The sequence below is a fragment of the Thermobia domestica genome, chromosome 4 (assembly GCF_964235325.1).
Source record: "Thermobia domestica chromosome 4, izTheDome1.hap1.1, whole genome shotgun sequence".
Taxonomy (NCBI): Eukaryota; Metazoa; Arthropoda; class Insecta; order Zygentoma; family Lepismatidae; genus Thermobia; species Thermobia domestica.
The window spans coordinates 332,874,623-332,892,971 of NC_137457.1; the positions used below are offsets into that span (position 1 = coordinate 332,874,623).

Sequence of the window (18,349 nt, forward strand, 5' to 3'; positions counted from 1 at the left end):
GCGAAAAAAGAATGCGAGGGAGAAATTCTGTAACCACCAGCCTCATCACTAGACAGGAGGGGGCTGGATAGTCTTATGTATATTATTACAATAGGCTTGGTGACAAAACATTTCTCCTGCGCAAACATACAACCACAGGGGGACCGGTTGTCGGTTGCCCATGCGAACGACTACGTTCAAATGGAGTTAACTCACACAGAAACGGGCCGTAAGAAACCTTTATACGAAAACAGAACTGAAGCCCATCGTGCAAATAATCATAGCCACAAAACAAAAACTTGAAACAGAAAAACCTGCCAAAAATCATAGGTGTGTGGGGACTCACCATGGAAACAAACCAAACCCGATCAAACTACCGCGATGTAGGAAGATAAAAGAAAATGCTGTCTCCTAGAGACAAAAAAATACACCACAAGCCCACAATCAAACAAGAAACTCTGGGAAAGGAACCAAAACAAAAGAAAAAACGGAAAAACTAAAAGAGGAAAAATAATAAAGAAAAGAAGGGAAATCAGGAGAAGTAAATAGAAAAAGGAAAATACCAAACGAATGAATAAACAGAAACCTATCCAACCAAGGAAACTGGAAACACAGAACGAATAAAAAATGAAGCTAGAACCCATGAGGAAAGAAAAAAACACAACCAAAACAGTCAAACATCCCAACCAGAAACCACAAAAGAGAGATGATCGAAAACAAACCACACACACGCACGAAAAGGCTTTAACGCAGACGAAAGATTGAACCCGAGATCAAACAAACAAGAATTAAAAGCAAGTAAAACAACAATTAGAACAGAAAAAAATACCGAGACAAAGAAGACGAAACATAATAAAGAAAAAGGACAGAACAACAAAATAACGAAACAGATTCAATAACCACATTTATAGTGAAACAACCACACGTGTGGCCACATTGACATAAACCAAACTATTTAACGAATAATAAAAATAATACTAATAATAATAATAACAGTAATAATGCCAATAACAAAATTAAACCCGGAAAAAAAGCAGAAGGAAAAAGGAAAAGGACGATATACAGGGGAAAACTAAAGCCCCATCTGATTTTATATAGATCACACACATATGTATATGTATATATAAATCTTTGCACACAAACGCTGGTATAAAAGAGAAACCAAGCTCTCTTGAAGCAAAGGAAAAGAATGCTAGGTGTAAATGGAAGAACCGGGATCTATGTCCCGCCTGCACACTTGTATAAAAAAAATTAAACTATCGCCTGGGTGGGAGTCTCAGTAGTATACATACGGAAGCGAGAATATAGACAAAGATAATTACTTGTCTAATTGTAAGGAAAATCCCCTTTTCTTATGGCGGGAAGAAGTTATATTGGGCAATAATAGATGCCAGAACTTGATCGTTGATGTCGGCGATAGACGTGCCATTCCATTTGATGCTTCCGTACGAACAACTCGAAGAAGGCGAATGCTGTGAGAAGGAGATCGCAAAACGAGCGACGTAATATTCCGTATCTACTAAGGATATAACTGACTTCTTAGTGTTTTCGTTCCCTGGGATCTCGCAATGAGAACGTGTATGAATTAACGCGACAACTTCATTACTATTTTCTAGGATCGAAACTATTTACGAATATTAATGTGTAGTCATGTATTTGCAAACGTCCATGGGTTGCTACATATTCATGGTAGCATTAAGACTGTCACTACAAATTCCAACGACAGGTAATTTCCGTTGAAGAGCGTCTTTCAATCCTGTGCAAATTGTCCAGGTCTCTGCTAGATAAATTGATGTATTGGAAGAAGTTTGAGAGTCTGAGTGTAGTTTAGGCCGGCTATATATATTCTTGCTCCAACCATAGGTCCACACTCAGTATGTTGTTTAAAAGCGTCCGTGTACACGAGAATAATACTTGGGAGGTGGAGTTTTATCTGGTGTTCCCGGAGATCGGGTAACTATCTGAGGTTGGGCATGTTTGAAGGAAAATTCCAATTGTTCAAGTTCGGGTAGTATATACGACTTGCATTCTGCGTAGTATACTGTATGTCAGTTTCATTCCTCTATATAGTTGGTTTAGTTAAGTATAAATATGAACATAATACTAAAATGGTGGATAAAGCCAAACTAATTGTTTGTGGCAAGGACGTCTGGTGTGGAGAGTGCTATTTCATAGCAGATGTAATTTTGGAAATAATAATGAGAGATGCGTTAGATGCATTGAAAGAGAAATTTCTTAGCCATAAAGTATGCTTTTACCGAAAAAGGAATAATTCCAGGTCTTTGGTTGTCGGAAATGGGAATGGTACTAAGGCTGACGTCTAGTTGTATACGCTACATGACTTATATTTACCTCTCTGAGACTAAAATATAGATGATAGTTATCCTGAAATTCCCTCCAGTATTAGAATTTATTTTTTAAAAATATATTGAAATGCATCTCTATGCCTGAAAGGAAATAGCTGATGATTATCCACAGATGAGGGGACAATACAAACATATTACTATTATAGGCTTAATTAAAATTGTGACAAAACGGGGCAAGTGCCTTAACTAATGGGCTCAAAGTGGTGGAGGACAGAGCGAAATGAGGCCAATTTATTAGCTATTAATTAGGATATTAAAATTAATGACGTTGCAACCATATTGAATCTTTGCCTATAAACATGGCAACACCTAAGCGACTATTTAATGTACAGAAATCAACGAAACATATTGGGTCGATACATAAGCTCGTGCGGTTCTTATTATATTTTATTTTTATTCGGCTGTTCTGTTCAAATACAAATAGAACATAGACATAACATTAACATATTCTACGAGTGTAACAATACATTGCATACGCACTCAAAACTTGCACCATTTTCCGCGTTGTTTGACGTTGATTCCCATAACGCAACTCATTCAAGAGATTTTTGTCAAAACCTGGTCTTCCAGAACTTGGATCATCAGACAAGTCAAACCGTTCTGCTAGAAAACGGGAAAACCATTTCTGTGCTGTTTTTTCCTCAATTGCTTCATTCTCGTACACTGCAAAAATTGTTCTCGCAGCTTCTGCTGCACTGGATCCTAGGTTAAACTCGACGAAAAAAAATGTGATGAATGTGATCACTTTTCTCAACTTGACATTCCATATTAGTTAGTCTGAAATATATACAATAATACATTTACAATCAAAATAGATATTTGTGCATAACTCGTAACTTGGTAACTCTACTTAAATATACTGAATTATTTCATCGGTTGGTAGACGTCTTATCATCTTGTCGATATGTATCTCGTTTCCTGTAGAGGCCAAGCGAGTGGTTGCTGTGAGCAGTTTTAAATATACAAAAGAGAAATAAAACACTCTCGCTACTTGCGAAACGTGATAATAAATCTACGTACGAATTCTGGAACTGATTCTGAGAATATATTTGTTTCATACAACAAAATATACATATCTTACTATGAAATATGTTAAAACAACGGCACAAAATTTGAAAACACAGTATATCATAGGAATATGGAGGTACGTCGAATAGCCAGAGCAACAAAAAATACGTTGCACCCAAACAAGTCAGCCAAAGACGCTAAATATTATCAAAAGGTGTAGATGGACAGCCAAAGAACACAATAATATTATAGTCAGACGGTAAAGATTATGTAGTTTTTCAACAAAGCAAGAGTATTGAGTGAACTGTAGTGATACACAAACATAATATTCCTTTCTTCTCACTGATCATGTCAATATATATAAAACAACTCATAATGATAGTCTTAGCTATCTTTCTTATATATGTTAAGGTTGAAACTCCTAAACATAAATGCGGAGCGCAGTAAGGAGACGTCCCCCCGAGAAAGACAAAGGTTCTGTCCTTTCGATAGCTTTAGCTTACCATCTTTCAAATATCCAAAGTAGATTCGTAAAGTTTTTTCTTTCTTTCTTTTAAATGCTTTTTTCCCCACCGATAAATCAGCAATCGAATAAACTGTACCATCTCTACTCATTATTATCGTAGATATTCCAAACACTGAATAATTTCCCTATATGCCAATATATGTTAATACAAAACAATATTCATTTTGTAGTTGCTGTTGCTCATGTTTCATATTCATTTGCCTGTTCATAGCTTACAATATGAGGACAATCCACCATTAAGCATTACAGTTGTCAGATATGGTTTACATTCTATATATGTTATCAGTAAGATACGTTTCTACAGTGTAATAGCTTTTTTCTAACAATAATTCTAACAGAGTATTTCTGAATATCCGTTTTTCGTTAATGTTCTTATACTTTGCTGGTAATTTGTTATATAATTTTATACAATTGATATACACAGTTTTGCTAAAATTTGCATAATTCTGTTGGATAATATACATATCACAATTCTGCCTAGTATTGTATGAGTGAATCGTATTAGCTAAAGTAAATAAATCCTTGTTTTGGATTACATACATAATTGTGCGATATATATATAAACTAGGTAATGTCAATAATTCATATATTTTTAAAATCATTTTTACATTAGGATCGTTCAGGCATACTAAACATTATTCTAATAGTTTTTTCTGTATTCGGAATATACTAGCACTTTTTCTCGAATTCCCCCAGAATATAACACCATAGTTTATGATTGAAAGAACTTCGCTATAATATAAGGACATGACAGCTTCCTTTCAAGAACTACTTTGCACCTACGGAATGCAAAGCACAGTGAACTGAGTTTAATATTAATATGTTCAACATGAGTATATCCGTTAAAGACACGAGTATTCAACATGAGTTATGTAAATGATCTCCACCTAAATATTCGATTAACTTTTTATATAAAAATTAAAAGCAACTAATAGACTACACGCTACACAAATGCATATAAGTTAAGTATTGATAGGTAAATCAATCTGATCTGCATTTCGATATGCAAATGAAATACAGAGACCAAGTCTGCACCTCACAACCGTGAAACCATCACTAAACAAAATCGCCAGAAGTGAAACGGCCAAATCTCATTAAAAATGTGACATCGTATAATTTCGAGGTCGATACAACGAAATATGTCTTAAAGTATGGCACAATTAACAGCAGACAGTGATCAAGACCAATATACCTGAGCATGCGTATAGCGGCGCAAATCTGTCTTCAACATTGGAGGAAAGGAGGAGACAAGTGGGACCGTTCCCATGGTCATTTTTATAAAGACATGTTCTAAAAATTTGTAAAGTTGAAAAAAAAACGTTGCGGAAGATCAGGGATGCCAAGTTGTCTTCAACATTGGGAGGCGGCAAATTAGAGGCTTATTCTGGATGGGGGTATCAATTTCATCTCACTTTCCTTTGTGCCAATCGGACACAGCATCACATTTCTACCAAAAAAGACCTTTCAAATTTGATTATTGGGGGACAATCCCCCAGTTCCAAGATTGGAAGTGACATGTGTCACACATCTTCCCGGGATTTGCGCCAGAGACTGTGCACTGTTAGATAGGGTTCCCGCACCTGACATGTCACATATGTACTAGCCATAACCCACAGGATAGTATCTAATGACTGTTATGGGCATTCACGAATAGCCATTGGACTGCTGAGCAATGAAACAGCATTGTTTAGTTTGATGAATGACAATACTGCCTTTATCATATCGACTATCGTGTCATAATTCGTTGTCTTCCAGGGAAACAGTTGTTCGGATCATATATATTGGCAGCAAAATGTGGCAGATGTTTGATTTTTTCTCAGTTTTGAGCATTGATAACCAAGAAAGTTCCCATATTTATATTGACAAAGTAGTCAACGAATTTCTCTTCCAAACGATTCGCAGGTTTAAAAAGTTGTAGGCAGGATCGAGAAGTTATAATAATAATAATAATAATAATAATAATAATAATAATAATAATAATAATAATAATATGTGCACTTTTTAGATAATATGAGCAAGTAGGGACAAATGAAATGAAATTTGGCAGATAGATCCGACATGGGAAAATCTATATCCACGCATAGAAAACAGAAGAGGCATAAAACTAGTACCAAATTATTCCACCTCGAGATATGATTGGCCAAAAGAAAGAATAAGTTGGAGAAAATTTGAAACAACCAGTCCCATCACTAGTAAAGAAAGGGCTGAAAATTCTGATGTAAAATATATATACATTAGGTTTGGTTACAAAACATTTCTCCAACACAAAGATACAGTCTCAGGGACATCAGTGTCGGGTGCCTATGCAAATATCTACGTTCACATGGAGCTAACTTAGAAACGGGTCGTAAGAAATCCTTGTATTAATACAGAATTGAGGACGACATCATGAGAATATTCCCAAGCTCTATACAATAAATTGAAACATATATCCAAAACCTACACTCACACACAAAAATGGTGGATTGGAATTCACCAAGGAAACATAGAAAACCAAATAAACTACCTGGATGTAACAATCAAGGAAAGACAATGCGGTCTCCTAGAGACAGAAATTTACTACAAAATAACACACAAGAACTCCTGAGAGCGTACTCAGGAAAGAAAAAAGGAAAAGAAAAATGGAAATAGAAAAAAGATACCAAAGACAGACAGGAAACCATCTAACCAAAAGGAAACGGAAACAAAATAAAAAGAGAAACTACAACTTAGGAGAAAATTAATTGAAAAGAGCAACCAAAACAGACCCACATCGCAACCGAAAACCACAAAAGAAGAGATCCAAAACTAACCACCTAAAAAAGGTTTTGCATGAAAACGTGGAACCATGAACCAAAATAATGAGGTAACAAGAGATAAAAGGAATTAAGATGACAATGATAACAGTAACAATACAGAGACTCCACAGATGGAACATAATAAAGAAAAGAGAAACAACAAAAAACAAATACAAAAAAGGAAAAAAAGACTCCTGGCGAAACTACCACGCTTGTAGGAGATACCAACATAAACCAAAGAAGCCAACAAATAATAATAATAATAATAAAAACAAAAAAAGGAAAGGAATGAGATTTAGGGGAAAACAAACCTCCTCCTTGTATATATATATATATATATATATATATATATATATATATATATATATATATATATATATATATATACAGGGTTCTAATGAACTGTGTATACAGATACGTGTTTGAGCATTTTCCAAAATTCGGTTGAAATTAGTCAGAGCCATCTTTTCAATAATACTCCGGGCTGGCATAATGACAATATCTCTTTCCTTATTTAAAATGTGCGAAATCTAAAGATTCGACTTTGTTGGAATGTGGAATTTATATGCTCCTACGTACAGAAATAATTATCATAGTTGGAAAAATTCCGTCACACATTGGGTTAATTACTGTATACAAATCTCCGTTTGTTCTCTTTATATCGTCGAATTTTAAGATTCATTTATGTTGAACTTGTGAAATTCGGCAAATAAACTTTTAGTTAAAAGTGATGAAATACAAAATTCACTGTTTCCAGAAATTCCCTCTCTAAGGATGGAAAGTTTTGTTTAGCTCCATTTTTCTAAATCGAAATCTGAAGAGAAAGGTAAGGACAATTTCTACAATTACCAAGGACGCACTCTTGTGCTGTTGCTATCACCAGATTTACCCTTACTTGAATCGATATACATATATGTAAATATGGGCCGTAATGACCATTATCAGAGTTTGATATGCGACTATTTCCAAGACTTATCTTTAAATTCCTTCAGTCACAGCACAGAGAAATCGATATACAAATAGCGGCATCCACGAAAAAAGACATTCAATACTGAAAGTTAGTTTACAATTCTGAGAAACTCACAACACTTACAGAGAGGAAATCTTAAATCTCATTCTTTGTATAATCCGTAGGCTCAAATAATATAACATAACCTAGCCAGTAACAATGAAATATGAAGTTGAGTATTTAACCTTACCAAACTCAGTAATAGAGAAATGACAAAATATTCTCAGTCTATACATCTCATTATATCTACGGTACGGTCTACGGCACAAAAGTCACAAGAAAATAAGACACCAGAAAACACTCGAATATTAATTATTCTAGAAAAGTAATGTAAAAATGTTTTATCAAGCTATCCAAATTTTCTTCATCTGCACAATCTATAGTTACATGTTTTCTCTGATGTAATTGAACGCCATTTCGTCAATGTCCTTTCTTTAGAAATCACTAACTGTTTTGGCTAGTTTTTCTAATGCTGCTGTTCTTAATTTGAACCTAATGATATATCAGCTCCACGAAATACTATATGACTATTCTGTAATGTCGTAGTTAAAAAGTACCAGAGGTGAACGATACAGGGCACAAAAGTAAAAGAACAGGTGCAAATTTAAAAAATGGAATAATAACTGTAAATTTTATAGAACTCGATTGAAATTTCATAGTGGCTCAGTGGCAGAGAGTTAACTTCTGGTGCAGGGACGCTTGGTTCGATCCAAACTCGCGCCAAGTGAGTTTTGTTGAAGACAAATATCGTGCTCTTGAGTTTTCTTGGGGTTGTCCCGTTCTTCTGAATTTCTTAATTTGAACATTTACTTCGTTTATAATCATCATCACTTCTTTAATCTAACACGCATAAAAATGGGACGTAAACTTCAAGATTTCACTTTTTTCGATTGAAATTTATCCTGTCCACATATATGATCCTCCTAAAGGTCTCCTCGAAGTCAAATTTTCTACCCGACATATTTTATCCTTCCTTGTCCTTGTTATTTTCATCTTGTCATGTAAATAAACTGCCATAACATAACATACAGTTATAATAGGAATTCACTTTGGCATCTTTGGATCCAGATTCCAGGTTGGTTTGGAATTGACTAGGGTAGCTGGCCGATAACTATTCATTAATATTTACTGAAATAATTGTTTAGGATCTACGGTACGAGATCGAGTATATGACTTCGAATTAGACGCACTGAAGACTATTCGTCGTCCGACTAAGTCGAATAAGGGTACTTACTATTCATGATGTACCTTCTGCAGGTTTGAAATTTCGGGTCAAGTAATGTTGCAGTCGTTTACTTCTCTTCCATAGCTTTTTACGAATGTTTTTACGTGGCACTTGGATATTTACTTAAAAAGCATTGATCCAAATGGTCTGATTCTAATGGAGAGAACTCATATCTAACAGTATGGAGGCAACAGACTTTTCTCTTAAGCAGATCTAGGTTCAAGATTTTGGACTAATGGTCAAGAAGAAAATCTCTATTTTAGTGCCTACAAAATGAGTGTATGAATTAGAATATGATAACTCTGTCTATTAAATGGAAGCATTTTTTATATTTAAAAAAGGCAGTATAAGAGAGTGCAATATGCTGTAATCGTGTGTTCTCTACTGGCTAATACATACAGATGATGAAAGGGTTTTTCTACTACTAATACAGGATGATAAGCGGAAACCATGCAAACGAGGGTGTTTCTTCCCGTTACCATTTATACAAACCATCGTTGTGAAACGACGCTTTCACTCACTGTGCTTTGGGGTTCCTAAGCAATCGGAACTTATTCCGGCGTAATAAATTAATTTAGCCTATCTGTATCAAAATCAATGAGTTCAATGTTCCCAGAATGATGGTGTGTAAGGCCTAGGAAGTAATTACATTCATGTCATATATTACGTAGTGCAAGAACATATATTGAACCCCGGCGAAGCTAATATCTCTCAGAAAACTGCAATTAAAAGAAACATCTTTCAAAAACTTAATCTTACACCTAGGGTAAAGTATTAACACGAATGTTGGTAACAAACTTAGACCACACTGGAATTAAAGTTAAACCGTTTATTAGGCTTAAAAAATAATAATAATAAATACTTTACTTTAAGATTTATAACACCATCCACAGGTTGTTCTTTCACTTATTTATTGCTTATCATACTTTTACTTCCTAAAAAAGGTTTTATGCTAAACTCAAATCAAATAACCAACAAGAATTAGTAACTCATCATTCTTCAGACTAGGGTGGATAATATTGAAATATGTTTTCATAATTTTTACTAAAACTCGGAAAAGTCAGTACTATTATTAACTTCTGTATTTTTTTTGGCATGCCTTCCTACATTAACACGAAGTTAGAAGATTGTTATTTGACTGTGGAAAGAACGTGATCATCATCGACTAAACCCCCATCCCATACTTATGGCATTCACCATCTTTATCTCATGTGATCGCTACCATACGTATTATTTATTTTTATCAATAAATCCTTTCCCACAGGTTTCGTAAGTACGAGGGTATCATTTAAATTCCGGCTCACACATCTGATACGTATGAGTTCTTTCAAGCTTTGTTAATTTTTGAAGTATCAACATCTAAATTTGAAAAATTTCCTAACCGTGTTCCTGACTCTCACATCTCTGTACCTTACCATAAGTTTTGCCCAATTTAATTTAATAAACCTTTTTCTACAGTTCTGACAATAAAGAAGATAAATAAGTGAATGGGTTAAAGAGTAGTCTCTCAAATTCAACTTTTTTCGTAAATCGCTTCCAATACTACACGTTAAGAGAAATTTACTACTTGTGTGTTTTAACATTAAGAGTCTCAAATAAATTTGTTTTTACACACATCAATATATTAGGATAATTAACTGAGTGTGTTGCGAGGTGCTCTTTCAACCAGAATTGATTAAATTTCTTCCCACACTCCTGGCATGTATAAAGTTTCCGACCTGCATGTGTTAGCATGTGCTTTCTCAGTGTATTATTTCCAGAACACGCCTTTCCGCATTCCTGACAGGTATGAATTCTCTCTTCTTTGTGCGTTACCATGTGGCTTACAAAAGAAGGTTTGCTACTGAATCCCATCCTACACAATTCACAGATAAGAGATTCCTCCCCTGCGTGTTTTAACATATGGAATGTTAACTGTTTTCTTCGGTTAAACCCCTTTCTACAAATTTCACACGTATGGGGATAATTACCCGAGTGTATTACGAGATGCTCTGTCAGTTGACTTTTTCGTTTAAACCCCTTTCCACACTTCTGACAGATATGAGATTTTTCACTTACATGTGTAAGCATGTGCTGTTTTAAAGTAGAAATTCGACGAAATCCCCTCCCGCATTCTTGACAGGTATGCGCCCTCTCTCCTGTGTGCGTTACCATGTGGCCTACCAAAGTTGATCTGATACGAAATGTCTTCCTACACAATTCACATGAAAGAGGTTTCTCACCTGTGTGTTGTAACATGTGCGATCTTAAGGACGTTTTTCGCTTAAACCCCTTTGTACACACTTCACAAGTATAAGGATTATTATCTGAATGTGTTGACAAATGCCCTTTCAAATATGAACTCTTAATAAATCTCTTACCACATTCATGACATGTATGAGATCTTTCTTCTGTGTTCGACCGAATATTTTTTCCCAGAGCCGATATGTCATTGCATTCCTTATTAGAGTCTTGATAAGTCTGAGGTTTCTCATTAGTATATGCTATTATGTAACTCGATGGAACTCTTCTTGCCAGCTGTATGTTAGACTTCATCTGAGAGTCACTTAATGCATCAGAACTTACATTCCTTTGTGTATCTGACATATTTCCTTCACTGAAAAAAGAATAATAGATACATCACATTAAACAAGAAATGAAAATTTGATCATATTTATTTCAACATTCAACAGCATACATTCGTTTATCTGTAAAATATGTACGTTTCCAGTCTTTACTTTGTTTCCAGTTTTGGATGCGACTGCAGAATTATATGGCCAAAAACGATATCTCAAATAACTTTATATCTTCAATATTTGAAAGGCACGCAATAGGATGTAACGGACAATGAAGACATTAGATTCCGGAGCTGAAAACATCGTGTAGTGTATGTAACAATAATAAAAGAAAAAATATTTGTGTCGAGCTACTTAAATAACTTACTTATAACTAAGCTGAGAGTCGTATATACATAGATTGGAATTGGCGGGAGGGATATATATTTATATAGTTTTAAAATTTATATATATATAATATATTATTAGATTACTTTTAAGATATTCCACAAAAGATAAAGAACATAATAATAAAAAAAATACAGGATTGAACAAAATAAATAGATAATACAATCTCACAATTGACTGTGTAACAGCGATATTTTATAATAATAATAATCAAGCTTGAGTTTCAGAGTGAAAAGACATTAACTTCTAAACATGGATTCATGCTGTTATGTCCATTTATTTCTTGTATTTAGTAAATTACGGAATGATAAATAAACTTATGGTATCAATATAAACAAAAAATGTACTTGGATACTGTGTTTGCTTTGAAGTTTTGACTTTCATGTAACTTATTGCAAATTTTTCTTTCTTTGAATTTGGCAAAATTGTATTTTTTGGAAGTCTAGCTAACTAATGAAGGACTGCTCAATTACTACTTTTTTTTCAATTGTTCTTGACTCGTACTACTCCTCAGATAAATTTATTACAATTACTAAGTTCGGAAAACGAACGTCCTGCAATAGCAGCTGTTACAGTAATGGTCAGAAGCAACATCAGAACTATGCAAACTTGAAAAAAAAAAAAAAAAAAAAACAACAACCGACACAAGTGTTTGCTTAGTGTAGAAACTAATTCACGGGATTGTTATCACCTTAGAGATCAGATTAACATGTGCCGAACGGCACAGTTCTAATTTCTCGCGAAAATGCGAAAGAAGTACAATGATGCAAATTTCCAAGAATTTATCATGGTATATGTAAAATATCAATGTAAAACTTCAAGAAATTTAGAAAAATGAAAATTCTACCACGTCACAACTGGGCTCTATTACCATTGGACCACTAATCTTTTTCCCGTCTAGGTATTCTGTAATTTTGTGTCTGCTTAGCAGCTTGAGTATGACTGAAACATTCGAATGGTATTCCAAATCTTTCACTCCTAAACTTTTTAGATTGGCACATTTGAAAATCAAAGTACTTCATTTTGGAAGTAACATTAATACAATGTAGCATCACCCAAATAAAAACATTGCCTGGGTCACAGAAATTTCACGTGCATACTCCAGCAGCTTGAAATATTTAGAACCTTTGTCATATATTTTCGTATTGGTAGAGTTCTTAGGACGATGAGCTGCCAATTACAGAAATGTACTACAAATAACCCAGGATTTATAGCCAAAATGATTGTATTTTCTTAATGTAAAACTCCAGCGAGGACCGAAAGATCGTTTTAGAAGGTACAACTTTCATGGTATTATGGAACTTTCTTATCCAAAACAAGGGATATGTATGTGACTTACATCTAATTATAATTTATTTAATCTGGTTCGTGAGGGTACAAAAGTTAGAGATAAGTAAATAATGCTTCTGAGGAAAGGCAAGTATCCTTTAATAAAGGCAGAGAATAAAGATGTTTAGAAATCTAATTAAACTAATAATTATAGTATTAAAAAAGGAAATCTGCGCAGAGGAGTTACAAGACTCCATTTTTAATGGACCTATGAGCATATCTGGTCGAAAAAGGATTTTATATAGTTATTTTTTATTAGCAGCGCTCTTCTTCTGCACGATATACAAGGCATACTATAATTATATATATATATATATATATATATATATATATCGTCGACTTACTATTATCCGAGATCAGTGGGACTAAGAATACATCGCATATACACAAAATAACTTGGATAATATGTAGACTAGTTCTTATTAAGTACAGCAGTAAATAACGTAAATGAAAAAAACCATTTTTAAACACGAATTGTGTATCATACTATATTCAACTTATAAAACTTTTTCCTATATAGGCTTACATACAGTAAAATATAAACATTTCTAAACTCAAAGATTGTTTACTAAGCCATCTTTTCGCCTCTTTTTGTTGCGCCAAGCCTGTAACTTTAGAAGGTCCATTGGCATAAACTGGCATGTTTTTAGATTGCTTCGGTTAACGGGGATACGAAAAAGCGGGGATATATATAAAGAGAAAGAGAGAAAGACAGAGAGCGAGAGATAAGCAGTGAGTTCCGTTAATTTAAAAAAATGTACTATATACAGTGTTTAGTACATAACGTGGGGAGAATTAAAAACTAACGCATTTATCTTACGTTATTAATATTAAGAACAATGTATCTTGAGTGTGGCTACCAAGGGTCTTTCTACAGTGTTATACGAACAGATTGGCTCAGGACAAAGTAAGAAATTTTAAACAAAAATAGTATCGTAATACACTACCTACAAGAAAAGAAATAAAGCAAAGTAATAGCCATAAATGATAACATAGGAGAATGTGCAGTATAATAGTAACAAATTTTTATTATACAAGTGCAGTGAAACCTGGCCACTTCGCTCTCTGGTTTTGGGCAAAGCACACAAAATATGTAAGTAAAATATACCGATTCGGAACTTACATTCTTTAAGAATTTATAAAAAATATAGCCCAAAATTTATTTTACTCATATAATCAATATAAGACTATCAGCTCAACGACATATGAAGCGACAGGGTGCCAATAATAAGGAATACTTGAGAACACAATTAAAACGGAACACAAAATAATTCGTCGCTGCTACGTAGCTCATTCTCACTTACGTATAATTTGGGAAAAATGTCTCAATTTATTATAAAAGCTTCCCGGTTATATGTACTCTTCTGACCCACGACTATACAAGCCAACTTAAGGAAAAATCCATTTTCATATATTGTTATGTTCTAGAAAAAAGCTTTCTCTTTGTTGGTGAACGTTGATGAGAAATCAATATCCTTTAAGCGTTATAACTCACAGAACAAAGCATTCTTTCATTTCAATTCTCTTTTCATAACACCAGTTGTGACCAGGACAGAGAAATAGTACATAGTCGACACTATTGCTAATCATAGTTTCTTTCAAATAAAGTACTCTTATTTGACTGGTGTGTATAAATATTTAGTGAGCTTGTTGATACTTTAAGTTAGTTAGGAACATTTACATGCTTGAGAAACTGAAATCAACAATTTTCTCATGAATTGTAGTGTTCCGATAAGAGAATCTATGTTCCTGGAACGAAATATTTTACTTAGATAACAGTTTTAGTGTGTTTTATATGTACAATTGTGTTTGCTCATCCTGAGTATTTGAGCAAACTATTATCAACCGCTCGGGATATTCTCTGATGAAAGAACAATGCATCAGCCACCCTGAGAAAGTACGTTCTTAACGAACAGTCTGCATTTTACACCAAGAGGAAGTGAACGTGCAGTGTGAGGAGTTCATCTGTGTGGTATAAGCTGAAAAATCGTCAAAGACCACGTCTACAACAGCAAAAATTGTCAAAAACCACATCTACAATAATACTCTCAGTTAGGATCTAATTTGTCAGAGTTCCTACTCCCCTTTTTCCCTCTCCAAATAGTGCAAAAAAGTGTAACTATGAAAATGTGGAAATTTAGAAGTAAACCGCGATCAGAAGGGCATTTCATAGATATTCGTTAAATATTTTTAATTATTATTTGAAGTTATAACCTCTTTAAGTTCTGTGAAAGCTTTTGTGTGTTGCGTAAGTTTTAGCAATAAATATTTGTTATTTAGGTAATGTATTATTTTTTATTTGTATAATTAAAGATTCTCAGTCATATTGAATTCCAATGCATACATTTTTCACATTGCAGAACTGTCTTCATTCATTTCAGACATGCATTTCATGTATTTCAGAATTCTCTTGCCGAGGACAAATGCTTACACTTTTTGTCTCAACTACATTCTGTTTCAGGTTATGAACATACTAAAATGGAAATGACGTTCAACGTAACGTTGTACTGCGACGCTGCCACTCATAATTGTTATGGTAGGCATAGCACCGTTTAAGAAATGGAAAAACGAAAACGAACTGAACCAAACAACGAGTGTGACGTAATAATAATAATAACAAAGTAAATGTAATTTACTCACCACGCATAACTCACGCCTTCCTTCCCTATTTCCAAAAAGTGCCTTGATGTCTGAGGACAAACTCTCATTCAAAGCTTGATCAGCAGTTTTGATATTAATATCTACCCACGCCTTGGCGCCCGCCTTTGGATTTGTGTGGTAACCCAGGTTTTGTCCCTATGAACAATATACCTAACTGCATCCCTGAGTTGTTTAATACTCTTAGAATACCTACGCTCCATTTTGTTATCTGTCTTCTGAATCAATAGCGTTACAAGACATTCTTTCCCTGCTGATCTAGTAAGTATTGTGTGAGCCTTTATTGTACGTTGTTGCGGGTTCGATTCAAAGTGCCAAAAAAAAAATAATAATTTCATTATCGTTCACTTTCATTAATCAACCATCTCGTTTAACCTAAATGGCATAAGTGTATTACGTAAAGTAACAAATATTTTTTTCTTACGAGACAAATCTGAATCCCATGTCAAGCAGCAGGCGATGCTTCGTCGAAGCAGGCCATCGTCCACTACTACGATACAATGATTTTCTGCAAAGAAGGAAGCGCGTTTACCTATACCCATATGGATTTTACGGTATAATGTTGACTGGGTAAAGGCGTCGTATTTCTCGTCTTGTCTTATTGACGTTGCTAGGGCGCTCATTCCGTAGCGCTTTGGGTCAGCGCCATACAAAAATGGATTCTAGTTTGCAATAACAGGTATAGCGTCTATAATTGCTTATTGTATTTTGGTTAGCTGCGATCCGTAAGACCTAAAAAGTATGGGTTTGATTTCCTTTCTTGCGTGGAGTACACACGTTTCCTTTTGTTTAGTAAGATATAATTCCTGTCCAACTTCTACTATATTACCGTTACATGTAATGTTGTTTCAGAGGTCTTCTGAATATCTCCTCAAACACTTTCAGTAACTTCCTTCACTGTTTGGCTGCGGAAATGTGAATAAACAATAACATAGTTTTTCACTATTAAAAAAAGATTTCCCATTCTTTCCTTTAACACTATAGAATTTGCAGCCATTTTCTCCCCAAAACTGCCCAACAGCATTTGAGGTATTCTCAACTCTTGAAACAAAATTGGATATATAACCAACAGGACTAACAATAATAAAGAATAACTGTAATGAGAAAGTGAAGAAAATTAATAGTAATTGGGCATATTTCGTAATGGTTTGCGTAAATGCAACCCAAAATTTGCGAATTAGTTTGAAAAAATCAACATAGCGATTATAATGATCTTTCGATTTTTGCCTTTTTTTGAGGTTCTGTATACACAATTTTTCGAAGATTGGTACGGAATGAGCAAAAAATTCTCGGAACTGAGACGTTCATGCAAAACACTACGAATTAGGTCCGTCATCAATGCATTCTATTCTGAAGTCGAACGGCGTGGCAACAACTGAGTTAATGTTACCAACTTCCACTATCGCAAGAAAATTAACTAAGAAAAGATAAGCTTGCCATTTCATATTATTATTTTAACAGTCATTCTTACTTCAGTCTTTTACATACTGCAAAAGTAATTATATTTTTAATCTTATTTTTCGATACCCTCTTACCTGAGAGTAGATAAATCTGTAAATATTACTTGTAAATGGAGGGGTATAACTGAGACAGATAATCATTTTTTTCTGAACAAGAGCGAACTGGCAACATTGTTGCGACATGCTTGGCATAGTGACATTTGAACATTTTTTTAAAACAAGGTATATGTATTACTTTGACAAAAACATGAATGCAGGATTTTTTTAAACCGTGAGTTGCACAGCCCGGAATTCCCCCTGGCCATACTAGTACTACAAAAATAAACAGTTTCAAGTTTTGTTATACTACACCTTTCGTGAACCTCTTGTGATGAGGAGGGAATCTAATAAACTATAGATGAAATTTAAAAAAAAATCAGGACATAATTTGTGTAAACAAATTTCCAAAATAATTCTAGTAAGTTTTAAGATAAGACGAGACCAAAGTTTTTCATAATCGAGAGTAGAGTAGCTTCGTGCCGTTACTATTCATCTCAGTGACCCCCCCCCAAAGTATTGATTCGTCACTAATATCAATCGTTTCCATTTATTTTAAAATATCAACCCACTACCAACTCGTCGTATACTAAAAGCGCCCCGTCGTCAGTGACGACGCCAGAGGGGGGGCAAGGGGGCGAGCGCCCCCCTGGTGGCTATTCCTGCCCCTTTGACTGGCATCCAGACTGCCCCCCCAGACTCCTACAGTCATGAAACATTCTACATATAGTATTTTATATCAGTATCATAATCAATCTCATTGTCAGATCGTACTATCTATGCATTTACTATGTAGCAGATTAGTCTTCAAGCTTTCTTCTTTGAGCGTCTGGGTATGCACGCATATTTCTGTTTTCTAATTTACCGCCTTTTCCGGTAAATTTTATAGTTCTTATGAATTTTAATTATTGTGTCTAGCGAATAATAGCAGATTTGGTCCACTTGTTTTCTTCTCGTTGGATCAACTTCGGTTAGAAACAAAAGAAGGGTAAAACGAAATATGTAATAACTTGTTTGTATTTATCAAGATTTGA

General features: G+C 34.4%; 1 protein-coding gene across 3 annotated transcripts in view; it reads right to left on the reverse strand.

Moving 5' to 3' along the window:
• Positions 1 to 18,349, reverse strand: part of LOC145684465 (uncharacterized) — a 47,148-nt gene that overhangs the window by 7,289 nt on the left and 21,510 nt on the right. The window contains exons 2-3 of one of the 3 annotated variants that reach the window (XM_081756890.1): positions 11,251 to 11,486; positions 2,503 to 3,122 (exon numbers count right to left, since the gene is read on the reverse strand). In XM_081756890.1, coding sequence (XP_081613016.1) covers positions 3,118 to 3,122; positions 11,251 to 11,486 — 241 coding nt within the window. In that variant the 3' untranslated portion in view covers positions 2,503 to 3,117. Of the gene's footprint in view, positions 1 to 2,502; positions 3,123 to 9,704; positions 11,487 to 18,349 lie in introns of those variants that run through there. The other 2 variants (XM_081756889.1, XM_081756888.1) reach the window with 2 other exon arrangements.